General features: G+C 43.9%; 1 protein-coding gene across 1 annotated transcript in view; it reads right to left on the bottom strand.

Moving 5' to 3' along the window:
- Window positions 1-2,377: 2,377 nt before the first annotated feature.
- Window positions 2,378-20,004, bottom strand: part of PTGFRN (prostaglandin F2 receptor inhibitor) — a 67,100-nt gene continuing 49,473 nt past the window's right edge. The window contains exons 6-9 of the mRNA XM_017869587.1: window positions 18,499-18,918; window positions 12,591-12,698; window positions 7,764-8,069; window positions 2,378-5,940 (exon numbers count right to left, since the gene is read on the bottom strand). Coding sequence (XP_017725076.1) covers window positions 5,774-5,940; window positions 7,764-8,069; window positions 12,591-12,698; window positions 18,499-18,918 — 1,001 coding nt within the window. The 3' untranslated portion in view covers window positions 2,378-5,773. The remainder of the gene's footprint in view (window positions 5,941-7,763; window positions 8,070-12,590; window positions 12,699-18,498; window positions 18,919-20,004) is intronic.

Genomic DNA, 20,004 nt, shown 5'->3' with positions numbered 1-20,004 from the left:
GTAGTCCCATTTGTCTATTTTTTTTTTTTTTATTTTTGTTGCTTGAGCTTTTGGTGTCACACCGAAGATATTATTGCCAAATTCAAAGTATTATAGCTTTCCTCCTATGTTTTCTTCTAGGATTTTATAGTTTTAAGTCTTATATTTAGGTCTTTAATTCATTTTGAGTTGATTTCTGGAGATGGTGTAAGGTAAGGGTCCAGCTTCATTCTTTTGTATGTGGACATCCAGTTTTACCAACAGCACTTTTGAACAGCCCTTTGGTATTCATATTTCACTGGTTTACATACTATTCAACAAGCTTATTATAATCATAGTAACCAGTACTGTTGGCACAAGTAGGTTGGAGAATGCACAGAACAGGGTGGACTCAGGTAAACATCACTTCTCTGGGTGGAGCTGAGCCACCCAGGTGTCTACAAGACTCAGTAGTCTACAAGCCCTAAGCAATGAGTGTATGCATTAATCACCTCTTTTTATTTTGTGTTTATTGATGTTTTAACATCTGGGGTCTTGCTAATCCTGGAGAGACTGCCCCTTCCAGGGCTAGCCAATTCTTAGAGCTAGTTAAGGACTCTCCTGAGAGAAGCCTTTCATATGCAAACCAACCAATCCAGAGCCTACACTCCACAACCTCCTCCACTGAGTTTTTGCACTAAGGACCACTACTCCCTTTCCCTAATCACCCAGGACTGGGTACCAGACAACTAGCGACAACCCCTGTGTCCTAGAGCTTGCTGGAATTATTCAACCTAGCCGATCCTAAGCCTGCCTACTCTGCCTCACCTATTCCTTCCTGCAAAAACCCACAATAAAGCTCCATGCCCATGTTTCCCCTGTGCCTTGACCCTGGTGCTTCCCTGTGTGGCCTCCCATGGTGTGGTACGTCCCTCCTCTTGGGCTCTATGAATATAACAAACTCTCTTTTCCATGGTAATTGTCTCCTGATCTGTTGGCCCTGCCATACCTAAATAATACTAAAACTTTTATTTTAAAAGTGTGTCATGCACACTGGTCTATGGGTTAGAGGAAATGAGTGGTATTATTTGAATGATCTAGCTTTGTGAAGAACAGGCCAGAGTGCTTCTGCTGTAAACCCCTTTGGGTCACTTAAGATTGCAATCACATCTACGAGGTACTTGTGTTAGTGCATGGCACATTGTAAGAGTCCAATTCACAATTTGGTACTAAAGTCACAGCAGTGAATGGTTCCTATCCTCCCACCATTTTCAGACTATCAGACCATCTGTCAAGGGACCTTCATTTTGCCTAGAGAGGGAGAAGATGACCCCTGGGTCCTGAAAGAGAAGTCCAAGTTAGGAGGAAAGAAGGCTGGACAGAAAGAAGTTTCTAGGCAAGCAGACACTATGTGCCAAGGCCTACAGACAAGTCAGCAGCAGCTGTGCTTAGCACAATGCCTGGGCACATGATAAGTATGTAAGTAAGTTTCTGTTTTGTTTTTAATTTAGTTTAATGTTATTAATTTAAATTTGAAATTTAAATTAAATTTTAGGCAGGAATGGGTTCAGAAATAGGTAGAGGATTGCTAACGACCAGCTCTGACTGTGTCACCATTGTGACATGAGTGGAACCCTCCCAGTTCGCTAAGAAGCATGCAATGATGGCTCATTTCCTAGAGCAGAGCATTAACTGTGCATTTACAAAGTGCAAGTACCTTCTACAGGCCTGGAAGAGTGCCAGTCATTGGGTAATGTTAGTGACTGGGACACGAACCCAGTCCTTGAGTAACTCCACAACATGAAGTTGGTCCCTGAACAGGACACAAAAGACAGAGAGAACACAAATGAGGCCAACAGGAGAGTGAATGGCGGAGGCCAGCCAAGGGCACGCAGCTGTTCCACGGGCCCGCAGGGAGTTGGGTTCTCGGTATTCACTCCTGCCCAGGCCTGCTGCCGCCAGCGGCCTAGGGAAGAGGATTGTTTTTCTATTACAGGGCTTGCTACCTTCTGGACTGATTTGGCCCCAGACTGCATCATGAGTCAGAAAAACCACTCTGTTCCAGTCACGACACGGTCACAGAACTTTGGTGTTTCCTCAACTGCAAAGAGGAACAATATCTAACTTCTCTCTTTCCTGAGAGGACTCCTGTAAGGTCATGGGAATTCCCTGAAAGAGCAGAAGGCCTTCCGTAAACAACAGGATCCTAGCCCTCACCTTTCCACCTGGTGGGAACTTCAACACTGATCCCATCAAATCCGTTTCTTCTCTTATCATCAGTGAAAATCTGCAGTGCTTTTACAGGATTCAAAGAGATCAGAAGGTGCTAAAGTTCCTGCTGGAATCCAGTCACAATCCCTCATGCTGAAGATATGAAAGGATAACAGAGGCCAACATCAAGCTCCTCACACAACTTCAATTTAAATTAAACTTCCTTTAATGAAATAAAAAACAAATGGTGCATTGCATAATATTTGTGGTCACAGTATAAAACAATACAATTAGTTCATATAACATTGGATATGGACAAAAATACACAAGATCCTTTCTTCGTCTACGGAAAATTCTGCAGATCCTTATGTGCCACACTTAAAAAGAAAGTCAACGTTTTTTCTTCTAGGGATCTGCACACGTATTTATCACTGAGAATTTGGTCAAACAGTGGAGGAGAACTTACCCAAATCCCAGTTCCCTTCTTCCTCTGTTGTCATCGGTGAAGCTAAAAAAAAGTTTTCTGAAAGTAGCAAGTTGTGTAGTATTGCTTATTATTCCTGCCAAAAAGGCTCAGTCTTTGGCTCACAGATGTCAGTGACAAAATCATGGCTGCAGGCAGTCTGCAAAGCAAGAAGCAAGGGCCACCGGGGAAACAGACGAAGGTCTGGGCAGGAGGGGCCTCCTCTACCAAGATCTCAGGGAGCCCCTCAGATGGTGGGGGTGAGGTGGGGAAAGACACTCAAATACATACATTTTTAAATTAAAATTTAGCCCAGTTGGTGAGTCAGAGTTCTACTGTCCCATGAAAATCTGAAAAGTTGTTAAAAGTTGATTTGCATTTTCTTTTTTTTCAAAGTGAAAGGTGTATGTAAACATCATAAAGTAAACAATGTACAGGAATTTCGAGGCTTCTATCTGAATATAGCTTAGGCTCTTTCTGGGGCTATTTTTATGATTAGGAAAAAAAAAACCCAAACTTTTATAAAGTTCCTTTTTGTTAAGAAGTGCAATTCCACCCGTGAGACGTGGCTGGGTCCCTCTTTCATTCACACCAGTGCTGCTGGTAGGAACCTCTTCTAGAAGAGCACTTGTCGCAGGGGTTGGGGGGGAGCCCTATTTGGTACAACAAAAGAGTGCATCTCACCACATTAAAAATACACATTCCTGGCAAATGTATATCCCTAGAAGGAACTAGGTCCTTGATACAATGCCCTGGGATTTCTTGCCCCTTCCTCCCAGCCCCCAGGTGACATGCAGCTTGGGTAGCCCAATGGACATGGGGCAGGTGGGTGGAGGTCAATGCCTTAACAACTCCAGCCCTGAACTGCAGCATCAGTATGAAAGGAAAAGGTACAGTGTGTAAGCACCTGTCACATTTACCACCATCGAGTGTCTGCTGTGACTCAGTCCATGGTTTTACACACACCCGGTCATGTCCAAAGCTAAGCACCCTTTCTTCCTACTAAGAAGGGCCTGTGCCAATAAAATCCTGAATCTCCTTTTAATAGATGCAAGGGCTGAAAGGGCACTAGCTGTAACTAATACAGCACCTGTTTATATATTTGTTCTCTCTTTAATTCTCACCTGTACAATCACCTACAAGCTGCCTCTTCTGAAATAGCAGTTAGGATATAACATGCAGAAAATACCCAAATCTAGTGCCAACAAGGCCTCGTCCTCTTCCTCTAGTCACTCAGGCCCTGGTGGGGTATACCTGTTGCCCGTCTTCCCACCACAAGCTCGGGCCAAGGAAAGGCTACTGTCAATGCAGAATCTAATGTTTCTATCCCGTGCACGGTCCCCTTGGGGGGGAAAACTCAATGGGAATCTGCCTCCGGGGCGACTCGGTGATAAGTGCAGAACCGGCTGTTGGGGAGCAGGGGGCAAAGGTGAGCCAGGAGGAGCACAACTCCCGGCCCATGGTGACAAAGAGCTGCACATGAATGGCTATCATTTTGTATTAGTTTATTGCTCAAAACAAATGAATCTTTTTTTCCCCTTTGGAAGAGAGAGCAGTGTTAGATCCTTCAGAGCCAGGATAAAAGCAGAGGATTGCAATTAGGGCATGAGTCACCAGCAAGCCTCAGAAAACTCCACTGGGATGCTTCCGAAAGGCCAGTGCTGTACAGGGGGCGAGACGCTTCAGGGAGCAGGAGGCTCCGAGGGGAGAGCTTTTAAAGCAGCAGCAGAAGCCCGGGATGTAGAAGATCTCTTTCTGTCTACTCTCCTATTCCTGATGGGAGCAGTCGGGCAAAGCAGACCGCTCTCGACTCTGCTCTACAGGCCATTCACATGACAGCAAATTGCTAGGTTTCCTTCATGTCCCTATTAGGAAAGCAAACATACCACAAAGTATACCCTTTCTCACTAACCCCCTGCAGTGGACCTTCAAAAGACCTGAAGGACTGAAAAGGTCATAGAAATTACATGGTGCTTCTAGGTAATTTCTGATTCCTTGAAGTCAGTCAGTCTCACAATTAGCAATGTGCCTTCAGGTTAAGGAGCCCAAGCAGCGTGTGAAGGGCATGGCGTATCTGTGGGTCCCCCTGCAAGTCTCTGGGTGACCAATGCCTTTGCCTCCCACAATGGGCAAGGCAGAGGAATAGTGGTGGCTTCTTTAGTCTAATTTGCACCTGGCACCACTCTGACCCTCCCGGCTCCAGCTGCATAAAAAATAACTTCGCAGGATCCCTCTTCTGCTCTTCCTGGGGTCCCCTGAGGCACAGTGGCCTCACAACTACTGGAGCAGGTGTCTGTTCCTTTCCTTATCCCCAACCCCTCCTTCCTTGCAGCCCTTCTTGCTGCCCTGGACAGAGGTGGCTGTGTATTTTTCTTCATATTCATTCTTAAGGCTAAGGTGGCAAGATAAGGTGCTCAGTGGAGAGCCAAATTCTAGATTCCAGGGCCGCCATTTCAGCGCTCTCACAGAAAACAAATACAAAATAAATGGAAAAGGGACAGAGAAGCAAAAAAAAAAAAAAAAAAAAAAAAAAAAAAGCATTTGGGCTCGATAAGAAGTTATATACTCCAAGTTTGGATTTCAAATGTAGTCTAAACCCCTGAAAATAGGGGGTGGGGTAGGGTCGTAAAAGCCACAAATTAGCCTTCAGCACAGGTCTGTGTTGTCTGTCAGCCCGGTAGAGGGTGGCGCTCAGCAGCTCTCTGAGCACACGCCTCCAACGCGGAAGCTGGCTCTCAGGCGGGCAGGCACATTCTCACTGAAGATAAAGAACTCTGCATGCCATCACCCCTTCCTCACCACAACCCCGTGAAACAAAAGCTATAAACACACACAAGTCAGAGGATCTATAAACCAGTGGGAGAAAAATAATTAGATGAAGGTTAACCATTAAAAAGCTGCAGTTGGGAAAACACACACTCGATTGTTACATCAGAAAGTGCCGTGGGAAGAAGAGCCGTGTGCTGGTAAACATGTCCGCGCTCAGAACTTGACATGCAGAAAAGAGAGAGCGCCAAGTCCCACCTGAGATTAGAGAGGACTGGTTTTTAGTGTCACACACTTTGTTTTAAAATATCACTGTCCTCTTCTTGCCTCAATTGCTCCTAGAACGTCCCTCTGTCACTCCCCTCCCAGGCCAGCCTAGTCCATCTCCATCGACATGAGCCTGCGGCGCTCGCGCCGTGTCTCCTGAACCTCCTTCTTACAACACCAGTGGGAGCTGCAGTACCCGATGAGACAGGACAGGAGTCCGATGACCGTGGACAGACCGACGCCGATCAGCAAGGGATACTTGAAGGCGTTCAGCACTGGGAGGGAGAGATCAAAGGGGAAGCTGGTCAGTGCTGCGAGGGAGGCTGCTTTGGGGGCACCCTCACCTCCCTTCCCCACTGGAGCAGGATCTCCCCGAGAGATAAGGCCTCATTCCTCCTGCATCTAGCACCTAGCACACGACTGGAGACAGGAGAAGCTCAGCCTTATCTGTCACAAAAATGAGCAAATGTCTTCCCACCCAGCTCTGTGGGGAGAATAAAAACCATAAAGAAGATTTCACTCGATGCCTTTGAATGTCAACTTGCTTTTTAGGGTTTTGGCAAAAGATTGATTTTTAAAAGTCAGTATAAGGGCATCGCACATTCAGCAGCAGATGCATCCTTTAAAAAACTGCATAAATCAATCCTATGCATCAAATAACTGAAGTGTACTAAGGGAGCTATTTTAAGTAACACTACAGTAAATTATCTAGCAAAGTGAATAATTACTCCCTTGTTTGTTAAATCTGGGTTTTTATACGGAGTTACTTCAAGCAAGGAATTCCTAAGATACAAAATATGGTACAGATGACTTAAGTGTCAGAAATGCACAAACATCATTTAGATTCCACACTTGAAATGCCACCTTCCCTTCCCATAAGTACCCATGCTCCTTGGGTGGACGCTGCCACTGGACTAGGTGCCTTATGTGTGCTAAGGTTTAATTTTCAAAATAGCCCCGTAAGACTATTAGCTCATTTTACGGAGAAAATGGATCAGAAAGGCTAAGTAGTCTGTGGAAGAGCAAGAGCTCTAATTTCCATCTGACCAATCACTAGGTTTCTACTCAAAAGCTTTCTACTCATCCTCGGACGCCCCTGGACTTTAATTCTCTTTATGGAGTTATTTCAACTAACATGTACTTTCTGAAATTTTCCACAAAGGAGACATGTTTGTTGTAAACCAAGGAACAACTGTCCCCATTCTGGGATGCTCAGGGAACAAAGCTCTGACTGTCTAGTTAGGTCGACCCTGGTGTTCGTCATGGTCCAGTGAGGCTGGGAGCTCATCCTCCCATCTTGGGGCTCTGTGAAGTACCCACTCTGTGCCAGTGACTCCGGGAGGAGTCCCTCTTTTTTTTTTTTTTTTTTTTCTTGACGTGGAGTATTGCACTGTCGCCTGGCCTGGAGTGCAATGGTGCGATCTCAGCTCACTGCAACTTCCGCTTCCTGGGTTCAAGCAATTCTCCTGCTTCAGCCTCCTGAGTAGCTGGGATTACAGGCGCCCACCACCACACCAAGGCTAATTTTTTTTTTTTTGTATTTTTAGTAGAGACGGGGTTTCACTATGTGGGCCAGGCTGGTCTCAAACTCCTGACCTCATGATCCACCCGCCTCAGCCTCCCAGAGTACTAGGGTGACAGGCATGAGCCACTGCGCCCAGCCGTGAGTCTCTCTCCTTTAAGAAGCAAAACCAGTGGTAGTGAGAGTAGCAGATCACTAAGCTACAGCTCCCCTATCGACCTGAACCCTCTCTCTCAAGGCTGCTCTCTGTCTGCGCCTGGCAGAATCCGTGCCAACCCTCGGACACAATAAAGCGAGTTTCTATAAATGTATGGAAGAGGCAACGCCTTGAAAATTTTTCTAGTAAGTCTTGAAAATCATTTATCAATGGTGCCACCAGCACATAATAGCACAGCTGGGGAAACAGCAAGGGCTGCTGGGGCTCCTTCTGGGTGTAGACTCAGGCCAGGTCTCGAAAGAAAGCAGGACATGCTACAGCACATTCCTCAAACTGTGGCCACCTGGGTTCTGTCAGCTACAGCCTGGCACAGAAAGAAGACATTCCCAAACACTGAGAAATTTGGGTGACATTCTTACCATCCATTTTCACAGTTATAAAAACGGGCTTGGAGTGGATCTCTGTCTCCTTCTGCCAGGAACCTGTTGGTGACTTCACCCATGGAGTCACGGAACAGTAGTAGTTGCCAAAGTCCTGGTCCTCAGAGCCATGCACTTGCAGCAAGAATTCCAGCACACTCACGCGCTCCAGGCTGAGGTCGCTCTTCCAGTCCCTCCGGGAGGTGGTCACGATACCCTTCCGATCCAGGGAAGACAGGAGCACAGGAGCCTTGTCCAGGCCAAAGGAGTGCACCGCAAACCAGGACACATCAAAGGCCATGTCATCTGTGGATTACCAAGCCAAAACCCTGGGGTCAGTGCAACGGGCAGAAGTCACATGTATGGCCACCATCCATGTATGCGGCCCTTACTACGTATGGCAAGCACAGCACTACATGCCTTCGGTCTCACTGAATCCTCACAGCAGCCCTATGAGGAAGGCACTATCATACTTTTATTCTGTCATTATTGCCAGACTATATACCTGCTCAAGGTCATGTAGCCAGCAGGTAGCAGAGTATACAGCTTAACCCAGGGAGTACAGCTCCAGAGCCCAGCTTCTTAACCACTGCACTGCTGCCACCCAGACTCAGGGGCCACAGAAAGAAGAGTCAGGGTCAAAAACTGTCTCCCACAGAGAACACTGATCCGAAAACTGGTATGCGGGGACACTGCAGGCTCTGTCTCCCAAAGAAAGCCAGCTCCTTTGACATTTCAGGCAGAAGAACCCAAGACCGGAAGGACACTAAAGTCATATGGAACAAAATGTACATAAAATGAATTGCACCAAATTTAGAGCTGTAAACAGTTTAGGTTTTATTGTACACTATGGTTTTTCTTTCCTTGCAGAAGTGCTTAAGTTCAAAACGAGGAAAAAAAATGTCAAGCTGAGAAAATGGAACACAGTTTAACAGTCCCAGAGAGTAATGCTGAATCGTAAAGTACTCTGCAAAATTAAGGTTCTAACAGCCTCAAATAAATTAATATGGGCATAAGAGAAAGAAGACTTTGGCACAAGTGGTAATTCTCATGGAATGTGAAAACAGAGCACACATCATAAGCCCTTGACCTCTTCCCTTGACTGGTACCAACCATTATCAGCTGTGTCGGCTCTGAGCTTCATCCAGCAACAAAAGACAACAGCCACAACACTGTTTTCTCTTAAATCCACTTGAGAAAGGATTTTATATAAATGTCAAATAACAATTTTTGCTGAACAAGAGATAACATTTATTCATTTAGTCAAAACACACTGATAGCCTCAAAAAGCACATTATAAGGCAAATAAATTATGTTCAGATGCTTACATATTAAAAACGTAAGCAGAACTAAAAGCAAGAATTTCTATGAAATTATCCAAATGATAATTCCTTTTTAGCTCACTCTAAACATGTAATATCTTCTCTTTTTCTCCCACTGACCCACTGTGGCACTTGAGCATAACTTCTTTTGTTGTTGTTCCCAGTATCTCTCCAAGGAAACCAGCTCCCTGGGGGCAGAGGGCGTGCCATAAACAGTCTCAGGCTCTCACAGTGCCAAGGGCAGAATGGACACCCGCATCACTCTCTTGTCTTCAATGAAAACTCTTAACTCAGTGCTGCTGTAACCTGCAGGTGCTGGGTGGTTGCTGAAGGCAAAAAGCCAAACCAGGTGCCCAGACTCTAAGCCCTGATCCCCACGGTGCCTTATGGTATGGGAGCCAGGCTCCAGGGCCAGGCTGCCTGGGCTAGCATCCCAGCACCAGCACTAATGAACCATGTGACCTGGGCGAGTTCCCCAAGTTCACTGAGACTTAGTTTCCTCAGCTGCAAAATGAGAATGACAGCACCCAGGGTTAAATTAACTACATTTATTAAAATGCTTAGAACAGCACCTGGAACACACTAAGTGCTCAATAAAAGTTGGTCACCATGAACATTATCTCCACAGTACAACACACATGCTCCTACACACAGACCTGCTAAGGGGAAGGGCATTACCAGCTGCAGCAAATGCCGTTGGTGCCGGTCCACACCAGCTGGCAGGCTGAGCCTCTGGCTGCTGCAGGCGCTGGCTGTTAAAACTCACACACCTGTACCCTTCCCCTCTCCAGAGGCCCGGGCTTAGGCTGACACAAGCCACCACCTGGAGGTTCTGAAACACTCTCACTCCTTGGCCACTCAGCCTGTGGACAATGACTGACTAGTGAAGGGACAGAAAAGCCCAGTCCCCTTCCCTCCGGTGGGCCTGCTCTGCGGTACACTCATGCTCCAGAGCTCCCCGTGGGGAGGTGGACTTGCTCCGAATTCATGCCTCGACCTCGGCCTTCTTCTCCAGCTCTATCTCAAGTCCCTGCCTCCCTCAGTGTTCTCCTGAGAGCACTCCCTCAATCCACCACTCACATGCTTGTCTTGTCTGTCTTTGCTTGGGGAGAACCTGACCTAAGATACTGCCTCAGAAGGGCCACAGTCCGCTGTCCCCCAACCCTGCTCGGCACAGAGCACCTTGGGCCACAAATCACTTATGCAACATGTCCTTCACAAAAGAGCATTCCCTCACAGCCCACAGCATGTGTGAGGAAAAACTAAATTACAACTTGTGTTTAATAATTCAGAATCTTCCACCCACACAGTCCAAGAGTGCAAAGTTCTACAAAATTGTGATCTGAAAGATAACAGCTACCTATAGCTTTTGCAATTAATTACATTGGAGGAAAAGACTTTTACATTAAGGGCACAACTGGTGACCTATTAATTTACTGAGAAAGAACATTTAAAGGATTTATTTTTGTATGTATCATAAATGAGCTTTAAGGGCAAACATGGTATTACATTTTTCCAACTTTTGAAAAGGATTTTCCTCCCTTTTCCCTGGTAGTCTCTTCTACTTTTAGCTTCATTTTCTCTTCTGAATCCTGCTTTCTGTCCTCAATCTTCCCCATCTCAGGTACAGGAGTGGCTTCTCATTCCTCTTCCCCTGTGAATGGAGCTGACCAACTCCATGGATGTAGATGGGATTGTTTCTTTTCCTTTTCTAACATCTCCCACAAACTCTCCTTCTGTTTCCTACCTCTAAAGATCAACCATGTTCAGCTTCCCTACTAGAGCCAATTTTGGTATCAATCAACTAGTCCAGGGGTCAGTAAACTGCAGCCTGCAGGCCAAGTCCAGCCCACCACCTGTTTTTGTAAATAAAGTTTCACTGAGGCCGGGCATGGTGGCTCACGCCTGTAATCCCAGCACTTTGGGAGGCCGAGGTGGGCAGATCATGAGGTCAGGAGATCGAGACCATCCTGGCTAACACAGCGAAACCCCATCTCTACTAAAAATACAAAAAATTAGCCAGTGTGGTGGCGGGCGCCTGTAGTCCCAGCTACTCGGGAGGCTGAGGCAGGAGAATGGCGTGAACCCGGGAGGCAGAGCTTGCAGTGAGCCGAGACTGCGCCACTGGACTCCAGCCTGGGCGACAGAGCGAGACTCTGTCTCAAAAAAAAAAAAAAAAAAAAAGTTTCACTGAACACGGCTATGTCCATTTGCTTACACTATTATCTATGGCTTCTTTCACACTACAATGACAGTGTTGAATAGTTGCCACAGAGGCCATCTGGCCCACAGGGCCAAAATATTTCCTACCCAGGTCCTTTACAGAAAATATGTGCTGACCTGAACATTCAACTGGGAGTCCTGCAGAAGCCAGATGTCCACCTGGATGGTGGCGGCATCCAGGTCTCTGCTTCCAGATGCTAGTGTTACCCAGTCCCCTGCTCAGGGACTCACTGGATTCACTGCAGGCTACCACCCTTTGCTTAAAGCTTACCCCTTCATACAGAATGGAAAGCTAATTTTAGTTTCTCCCCAGGGCCACACTTCCAGCAGTCTCCACACAGAAACTTGTGACCTTTGTAGAGTTTGGCCTTTTCAAGGTGCAGATTTAGCCAGCAGCCATGGCTCTACTTGTGATGGGGTGGGTCAATACAGAGTGTTGAGGGTCAAAACATGCAGGAGAAAAGGGAAGCCCATAGGGAATTAGGTTCTTCATGAGTTCTTTAGGAAAAGGCAGAGGTGGGTACAGTCCAGCTCAGTAACAGAGATCCCTGAGTGCATTTAATGTTCTTTCAAGCCTTATGGGTGGAAGAGTGAGAGAGGGACATCAACTGGTCACTGAATGGGGCTAAACAGAAAAGGAGTAAGACTGATGCATCCCACAACTCTTAGGCATCCTGTCAGCAATGCTAATATTTTCTGCAAAGAAAAGATGTATAATGATTTCCTAAGAATTCTAACTATAACAGCACCCTCTGGTCACCGGTTACTCCTTTGCTCTGTATGTCTTCATAGCATTAATTGCTGTGATATTATAGAGCACTTTATTTCTTGCCCATGTCCTCATCTAGGTTGCCATGCTCCATGAGGACAGACTTTGGGCATTTTGTTCACTCCTCTATTCCCAGTATCTAGAGCAGCACCTGTATACCAAAGGAACTCAATACATATCTGAATGAATAAATGAATGAAAGATACAAGAGGAGGAGCCAGACTCTGCCAATGGGTTTCAAATCAGCTCGAAACAGGCCTGGAAGTGACCCACTAACTGTCTTGACAGCTCAGAGTCAAATGTCTGGATGCATTCCCACACCATCTAGCAGATAGATGCATCCACTCAACAAGTATTTATTAAACACTTAATGAGTACAAAGTACTGAGCCAGGCAGTTAGGGGATAAATAGATAATCCTACCCCTAACCTACATCTGTGTAACACAGTGTGGATGATATGAGAAACATTTACAGAAAGCAACATGGTGAAGGGGTGAGGATGAGTGAGGTACCTGGATCCAGTGCTGCTCCCTCGACAGTGATGATACAGAACAATTTGATCAGATCTCCCCGGATGACTGATGGTGTGTCCGAATGCACAGAAGCATTAAATATAGGACCTGGAAAAAAAGTAATGCCAGCCTCATTATTCTCTTTCATGCTTTTGTCAAATTCCATTCTTTGCACTCTAAGGGGTATCAAAACGTGGTTCTCTTCCCTGGGAACTGGTCTAGAAACTCACAGAATAGGTGTTCCAAGGTTGCCTCTCTTCTATTCAGAGAGACATGGGCATTAGGCACATCCAAGTGAGCTTCATCTTAAGATTACAACCAAAATAGAACTCTTCTGAAAGAATTACTTTTGCTCTGGCTTTTCTTTCTGACGGCCACAGTGACCTCATTCGAAAGCTACCCTCCACCCTGGAACAGCCTGGGCTGGTTCTAGTTCAACATAGTTCACTTCTAGGTCAGGGTGGCTTAGGGATCAGAGGAACAGGGACTGAAGCAAGAATGCTTTTGGTCCCAGTGGAGTAAGTGGCCTCACTGCACTGTGCTAGGTGCTGGGGAAAGGGGCCTTGTTACCAAGAGTCTGAAATCTGGTAAGGAGACAGACATGCCAACAATGATGTTTCTATGAGGTATGGTGGGAGAACTCAAGGCACAGCTCCAGCCTGCCAGGGAAAATGGAGGCAGCCTGGATATGCCTTTTTCCTTTTTTTTTTTGAGATAGAGTCTTGCTCTGTCACCCAGGCTGGAGTGCAGTAGTGTGATCTTGGCTCACTGCAACCTCCACTTCCTGGGTTCAAGTGATTCTCCTGCTTTAGCCTCCTGGGTAGCTGGGATTACAGGCATATGCCACTACGCCCTGTGGATTTTTGTATTTTTAGTAGACACAGGGTTTCACCATGTTGGCCAGCCTGGTCTCGAACCCCTGACCTCAAGTGATCTGCCCATCTCCCAAAGTGCTGAGATTACAGGTGGATATGCCTTTAAAAGACTACTCAGGTTGGGGAGGCTGTGTGTTGTAGGAAAGCTGGAAGTATATGGAAACTTTCAGTATTTTTTGCTCAAAAGCTGGGAACCTAAAACTGCTCTAAAAAATAGTCTGGGCCAGATGCAGTAACTCATGCCTGTAATCCCAGCTCTTTGGGAGGCCGAGGCAGGTAGGTCGCTTGAGCCCAGGTGGTCAAGACTAGCTTGGGGAACATGGCAAAATCCCATCTCTACAAAAAATACAAAAATTAGCTGAGCACGGTGGTGCACACCTGCAGTCCCAGCTACTCAGGTGACTGAGGTAGGAAGAGGATTGCTTGAGCCTGGGAAGTTGGGGCTACAGTGAGTCAAGACCGTGCCACTGCACTTCAGCCTGGGTGATAGAGCAAAATCCTGCCTCAAATAAATAAATAAATAAAATTAAAATAAAGTCTGGTAAACAAAAACAAATTTTAAAAACCCTACCCGAACTGGATTTGTCTTACATGCCTCCCTGAGAACGCTGTAGGCAGAATTATTATTTTTAACTCACTTATGAATTCCTCTTAGGTGAGAACATTCCATAGCTTTCAGCTTAGCTAATCCTAAGGGTTCAATGTTTACATTATCCCAACTCCTAAAATCTAGGAACAGGCAAACCTAAAAGAAATTCACAGAACATCAGTGCTATGGGACTCCCCTTGGATCTCCTCGGAAGCAACGATTGAAGGCCCTAGGTGCTGACTGTAAAACTATTTAGAAGTTAAGAATATAGGTAATACTACTACTTGTTCAGATTGCCAGAAAGAAACAAGTATCCTAAAGTACCTTTTCTAAACGTGCAGAAGAAATGGCCATGACAGAGGGAGTAACATGATGAAAGGGCTATATTTTCATTTTGACATGATGACTAATAAGATGAATTCATCAGATTGCTTTCCTAACCAAGTATATAAATACTTTGTGCTTTCCTGGGAGAAAGGTGAAGGATGGTTATAGAATATTGAACCCTAGGGGGGTTAGGCAGCTCTGGATGGGGAACTGCTGAGAGTTCTGATTATTCAGGGAATAGCAGGGGCGTATGTAACTCTAAGGGGATAAAGAACTGACAGAATGGCTGTTCCAGGAAAGGGGGAAAGGGATGAAAGCAAAGACAAGGAAGCCTGACCTATTTCTGGACATCATCCCCTTCAATTAACTCAGCTCTAAGCCCTGGCTCCCTCAGGCCTTATACCCTGGACTTGCTCTGCCTGGAGTGGTAAGGTGGGGCAGGATTAAGCCAAACTGCCCAGAGTTGGCTCTGTGTGGTGACTAGGGACACTTATGCCATAGGCGGCCATCTGTCAGTGAGTACAGGTTAGCAGCAACCATGGTGAGCAAGGGGGGGTGTGTGTCATATTTTTCTCAGATTAGAAATGTCATGGTAATACACAGAACTACACTGAGGGGCTTTTCTAGTGTTCAGGCCCCTCCTAAGAGAACATAAAACGACAAAACATTAAGAAATTCTCATGGATTTATCTATTTAATTTGAAGCAGCAAAGAAGACTTACTTAATTCGAATAAATTTCACTTTTTCTTTATGTTTCCAAAGAAAACCCAAATACCTCCTAGGTCACATGACAGTTCTCACTTCCCCTACTGGACGTGGGAATCAACGGAGCATTTGTGCTGTGGCTCACAAGGCAGACAAGGACTGGGGGAAAAGGCCTGCATTGTGGTGAGCTATTCACAGGAGTGGATTTCCTCCTAATGAAATCAGCAGCTCACTGTTAATATGGGTCATTATCCCAGGCTTAGAAATATTTTCATTATGGTCAATTTCTGTGGTAATGCTGTTTTTGTGAGGGGATTTGTCTGGTTTACTTCACAGATGACAGGGTATGGTACAGAGAGTTTAAATGAACAACCAGAGTCACTAGGGGTCCCCCAATTCCTAGTCTGCAGAGAGTATAGGAACTACTTAACTTTTAAATACAAACATTGACATAAACCATGTTCCAACCTTGGCTTCTAAAAAAAGCTGTTACTGGTCCTTTTTTTAATGAAAGCAAAAGTTACAGACCATCTGCATGTCCATCCATAGGGTAATGGCTAAGCAAATTCAAGTATGTAAAGTTATTAAAGGTGGTACTAATATTTACCTAGAACTGGTTACAATATGGAAAGTGCTGATCTTATAACACTAAAGGGAGAAAAGCAGGTCCTAAAATTGTATGTACAGCTTGATCTCAAAGTCATGAAGAAAACATACAAGAAAAACATTCTAGGAAGATGAACAACACAAATTAACAGTCTCTGGTAGGAGGATGGATGAGTCTCTTTTCCTTCTTTCTACATTACTCTATTTTCAAATTTTCTATATATATTACGAAGAAAAAAATTTATTATTCTTCTTTTAAAAGGCCAAAGCCTACACTATCATATTTAAATACCATTTTCCTCTTGACACTTTGAATCAGTAAAAGCTAGCACTCAGTAGGGCTCCTTGGTTTTCAGCACCAAAAAGCAGATGCCCTGAAATCAGGGGACAGGGAGGTGAACACTGAAGAACCCCTTCGTTGCGTGTCTTAAGGTATGTCACTGATTTTTAGGAAGCAAAGGCTGTTCAGTTTCAAATCAATGTTTGCTGGTGGCTATTCAGGGCTACAGTATTATGCTGGGTGCTGAATTTGATGGCAGCTTCTTCTAATTAAAATGTGAACTGGCCATGACAACTCTGTGGATTAAATAAAATAAAAACCTTAGGCAATCTATTCAACCTGGAAGCTACAGTGGTTTTATCTGTTATGCTGAGATTTAAAGAATTGAGGAATAGATTCAACATCCATTCCTCACCCAGAAATAGATACAAAAGACTCTGTGTCTCCCCTTTTCCACATGAGAGTTTAAAAAAAAGATCAAATAACAAATGTAAAACAAGATGGAACAGATTCCTACAGACAGCAAAACAAATACACAAATAAAGGACAAAAACCACATAATCATCTCATCTCAATAGACACAGAAAAAACATCTGACCACATTCAACACCTTTCCATGACAAAAATACTCAACAAACTAGGAATGAAAAAAAAACTAAGAATGGAAGGAAACACACTAGGAGTAGAAGGAAACTTCCTCATTCTGATAAAGGGCATCTATGAAAATCCCACAGTGAACACGATACTTAAAGGTGAATGAGACTGAACACTTTCCCCCTACGATCAGAAACAAGACAAGAATGTCCACTTGTGCTACTTCTATTCAACACTGTATTGGAGGTTCTGGCTGAGCAATTACTCAAGAAAAAGAAATAGAAGATATTCAGTTTGGAAGGGAGAACTAAAACTAGTTCTATTCACAGATGACATAATCTTGGATTTTTAAAATTGTAACGAGTCCCCAAACTTTAGAAATAATTAGAATTAATAAACAAGTTCAGCAAAGTCACAGGATTCAAGATCAATATACAAAAGCCAGTTGTACTTCTATAAAACTGCAATGAATAAATAAGCAGAAAAGTAAATTAAGAAAGCAATTGTATTTACAATAGCATCAAAAAGAATAAAATACCTAGGATAAATTTAACAAAAGAAACATGATTTGTACACTGAAAACTACAAAACACCATGGAAAAAATTTAATACCTAAATAAATGGAAAGATATCCCATGTTTATCAAATGAAAAACAATATTGTTAAATGGCAATGCTTTCCAAATTGATCTACAGATTTAACACAATCCTCATCAAAGTCCCAGATGCCTGGACTGTGGAAATTAACGGGCTGATCCTAAAAGTCACATGCAAGTGCAAGGTATCCAAAACAGCCAAAACAATCTTGAAAAAGAACAAAATTGGAAGTCTCCAACTTCTTGATTTCAAAACTAACTACAAAGCTACAGTAATCAAACAATGTGATACTGGTATAGGAAGAGAAATCTAGATCACTGAAATAGAATTGACAGTCTAGAAATAAACCTTACATTTATGATTAAATGATTTTTGACAAGGGTATTCAATTGATACCTGAATTTTTACAGAGGAGTATCAATATATACATTCACAAATTTCTAACTAAAACCCAGGAACCCAGGGCAGAGTTAGTGAAAACATTTAGTCTTAAACTCACAAATGATAATCCTTTGCATTGATATTCTAAATAAGATTGGGGTTGAAATACTTTCAAATCATCTTCCTACTGAAACACTCACATACACAGACAAAGGCTGTTAAAAATCTTCCACTTTTGGCAAGTCATTTAACACCTTGGGAGGCTCGATTCCCTCCTCTCTTTCTTTATACACCACCATGTTCCCTAAAGTATCTGAAGTAGCTGAGCTTCAGTTCCTTTTCTTAAAATGAAAGCAGAAATGAAAACATACACTCATCCAAAAACTTGTACATGAATGTCCACAGCAGCATTATTTATAATAGCCAAGAACTGGAAACACCCAAATGTCCATCAACTGATGAATGGATAAACAAAATGTGGCACATGCATACAATGGAATCTTATTCAGTCATAAAAATGAACAAAGCACCGATACATGCTACAATATGGATGACCCTTGAAAACATTTTGCTCCAAAAAAGAAGCCAGATACAAAGGCCACATATTATATTCCATTTATGTGAAATGTCCTTAATAGGCAAAATGTCTAGAGACAGAAAGTAGATCATGGTTGTTGCAGAATGGGAGGTGGGGAATGGAGTGTGAATGGAGGATATTGGCTGAGGGGTCCAGGTTTCTTTTGGGGTCATGAAAATGTTCTAAAACTGGTTGTGGTGATGATCACACAACTTTGTGAATATGTGAAAAGTCACTGACTTATGCACTTTAAACAGGTAATTGTATGGCATATGAATTGCATCTTAACAAAGCTGTTTTTAAAAATGAGGGCATCTGATCAAAACCCTAGAGTCTCTTCTAGCTCCATCTAGGATTCAACAGGACTCCCTGCTCACCTGAGGTTTGGAAGTCTATCTCAATAGGATTGGAGAGACTGGTTGCTGCTTCTCGCCAAAGGCTGCCTCTGACAGGAGACCAGGCTGTCACCATGCAGCGGTACAACCCTGCGTCTGAGACCTGAGTCTGGTACATTCGATAGCGGAACTCATCCTCCCGCACTTTTTCTAAAACAACGCCATCCACCCGTGATGCGTCTGTCCAATTCTCCAGCTTCACCACAGAATCCTGGTCCAGAGAGATGATGTACTTCGTTTCATTGGGACTGGAGAGGTCGCCGACAGGCTTCTCAGCCGTGATGAGAACAGAGTAGCGTGGCGACTTAATATTCTTGGAAGATACTTTGCAAGTCATCTCAAATGTATTTCCTGCAGCAAAGAAAGGCTTTGGCTGCCTCGCCTTCACCACAAGCACAGAATCTGGAATGAAGGACCAGAAGGATATGATTTCCAACAAGATCAGTTAAAATAAAAATGCAACTAAAAGCAAAATAACCAAGAAATAGAAATTTACTTGCAAATTTCCACACAAAAGCACCTATGAAAATCGGGAAACTCAGAAAGAAAATCATGTGTATCTATAAGCAGGCTAAAACCACCCCATTGGAAGTTAACAGTCTGAAATTAATCAGTGGGTGTCAGGAGAGAGGAAATTATGGTGAGAACCAGTTTTAAGGATTTTTAAGTCCTTAAGAAGTTTCACCAGGAAGAGTTTGGTAACCCACTATTGGTGCTCCAAAAGATGCAAGGCAGAGGGCACTTCTAGCAAGGTGGGAAAGACATGGTTGAACACAACACCATGACCTCCAAGCCAGGCTCCTGGCCATACAATTTGCCTCTCCTCCCCAGGGGTCTGCTAAATGCAGGGAACGTGCCCGTAGCTAAGCCAGCCTGCAGGGAGGAATATAGCAAGGGAGAAATGAGTTCTCTCTGTTTAATCATATGATAGTGACATTACAGATTTATTGCTAAAATGACTGTAGCGTATATATTTGCAGATCTAATAATTTCCACTTGGTTTACACTTTAATTTCAGAAATGCTATTTAAACATTTTGAGAGGTGTCTATGGCTACGCTAACTTTAGGTTTAAGCGGATTACTCCTTGTGTCTCTGTCAAAACAACAATGCCTACACAGGTACACATTAGAATTCATCTATTATAGTAGCACAATGTCAGGCACTTGGAAGGTACTTAAATATTTGTTGAGTGGATGAATAAATGAATTAGACACATTCTTTTTATCCTTTAATAAGATGATGAATCCTATAATCCGTCCAGTTACAAGATGAGATTTTTACGTTAGATTTTTTGGAACACTTGTTCTACCAAACCGATTAGCAGAACATATATATTATGAACTCTCTCCAGAACCACTGACTGCTGAGCTTCCATTGAGCCACCACATTCTTTCTTGATTTTCCTGTGAGTTTGGTCATTCATTCACCAATTTAAACATGTATTTATTGAGAGCCTTCCATACTGCAGGTACTGGAAACATAATGG

Source organism: Rhinopithecus bieti, unplaced genomic scaffold, assembly GCF_001698545.2.
Source record: "Rhinopithecus bieti isolate Rb0 unplaced genomic scaffold, ASM169854v2 scaffold_3040, whole genome shotgun sequence".
In the NCBI taxonomy this organism is placed as follows: Eukaryota; Metazoa; Chordata; class Mammalia; order Primates; family Cercopithecidae; genus Rhinopithecus; species Rhinopithecus bieti.
Note: the sequence above shows the minus strand (reverse complement) of the source record. Positions and strands in the feature narration are given on the sequence as shown.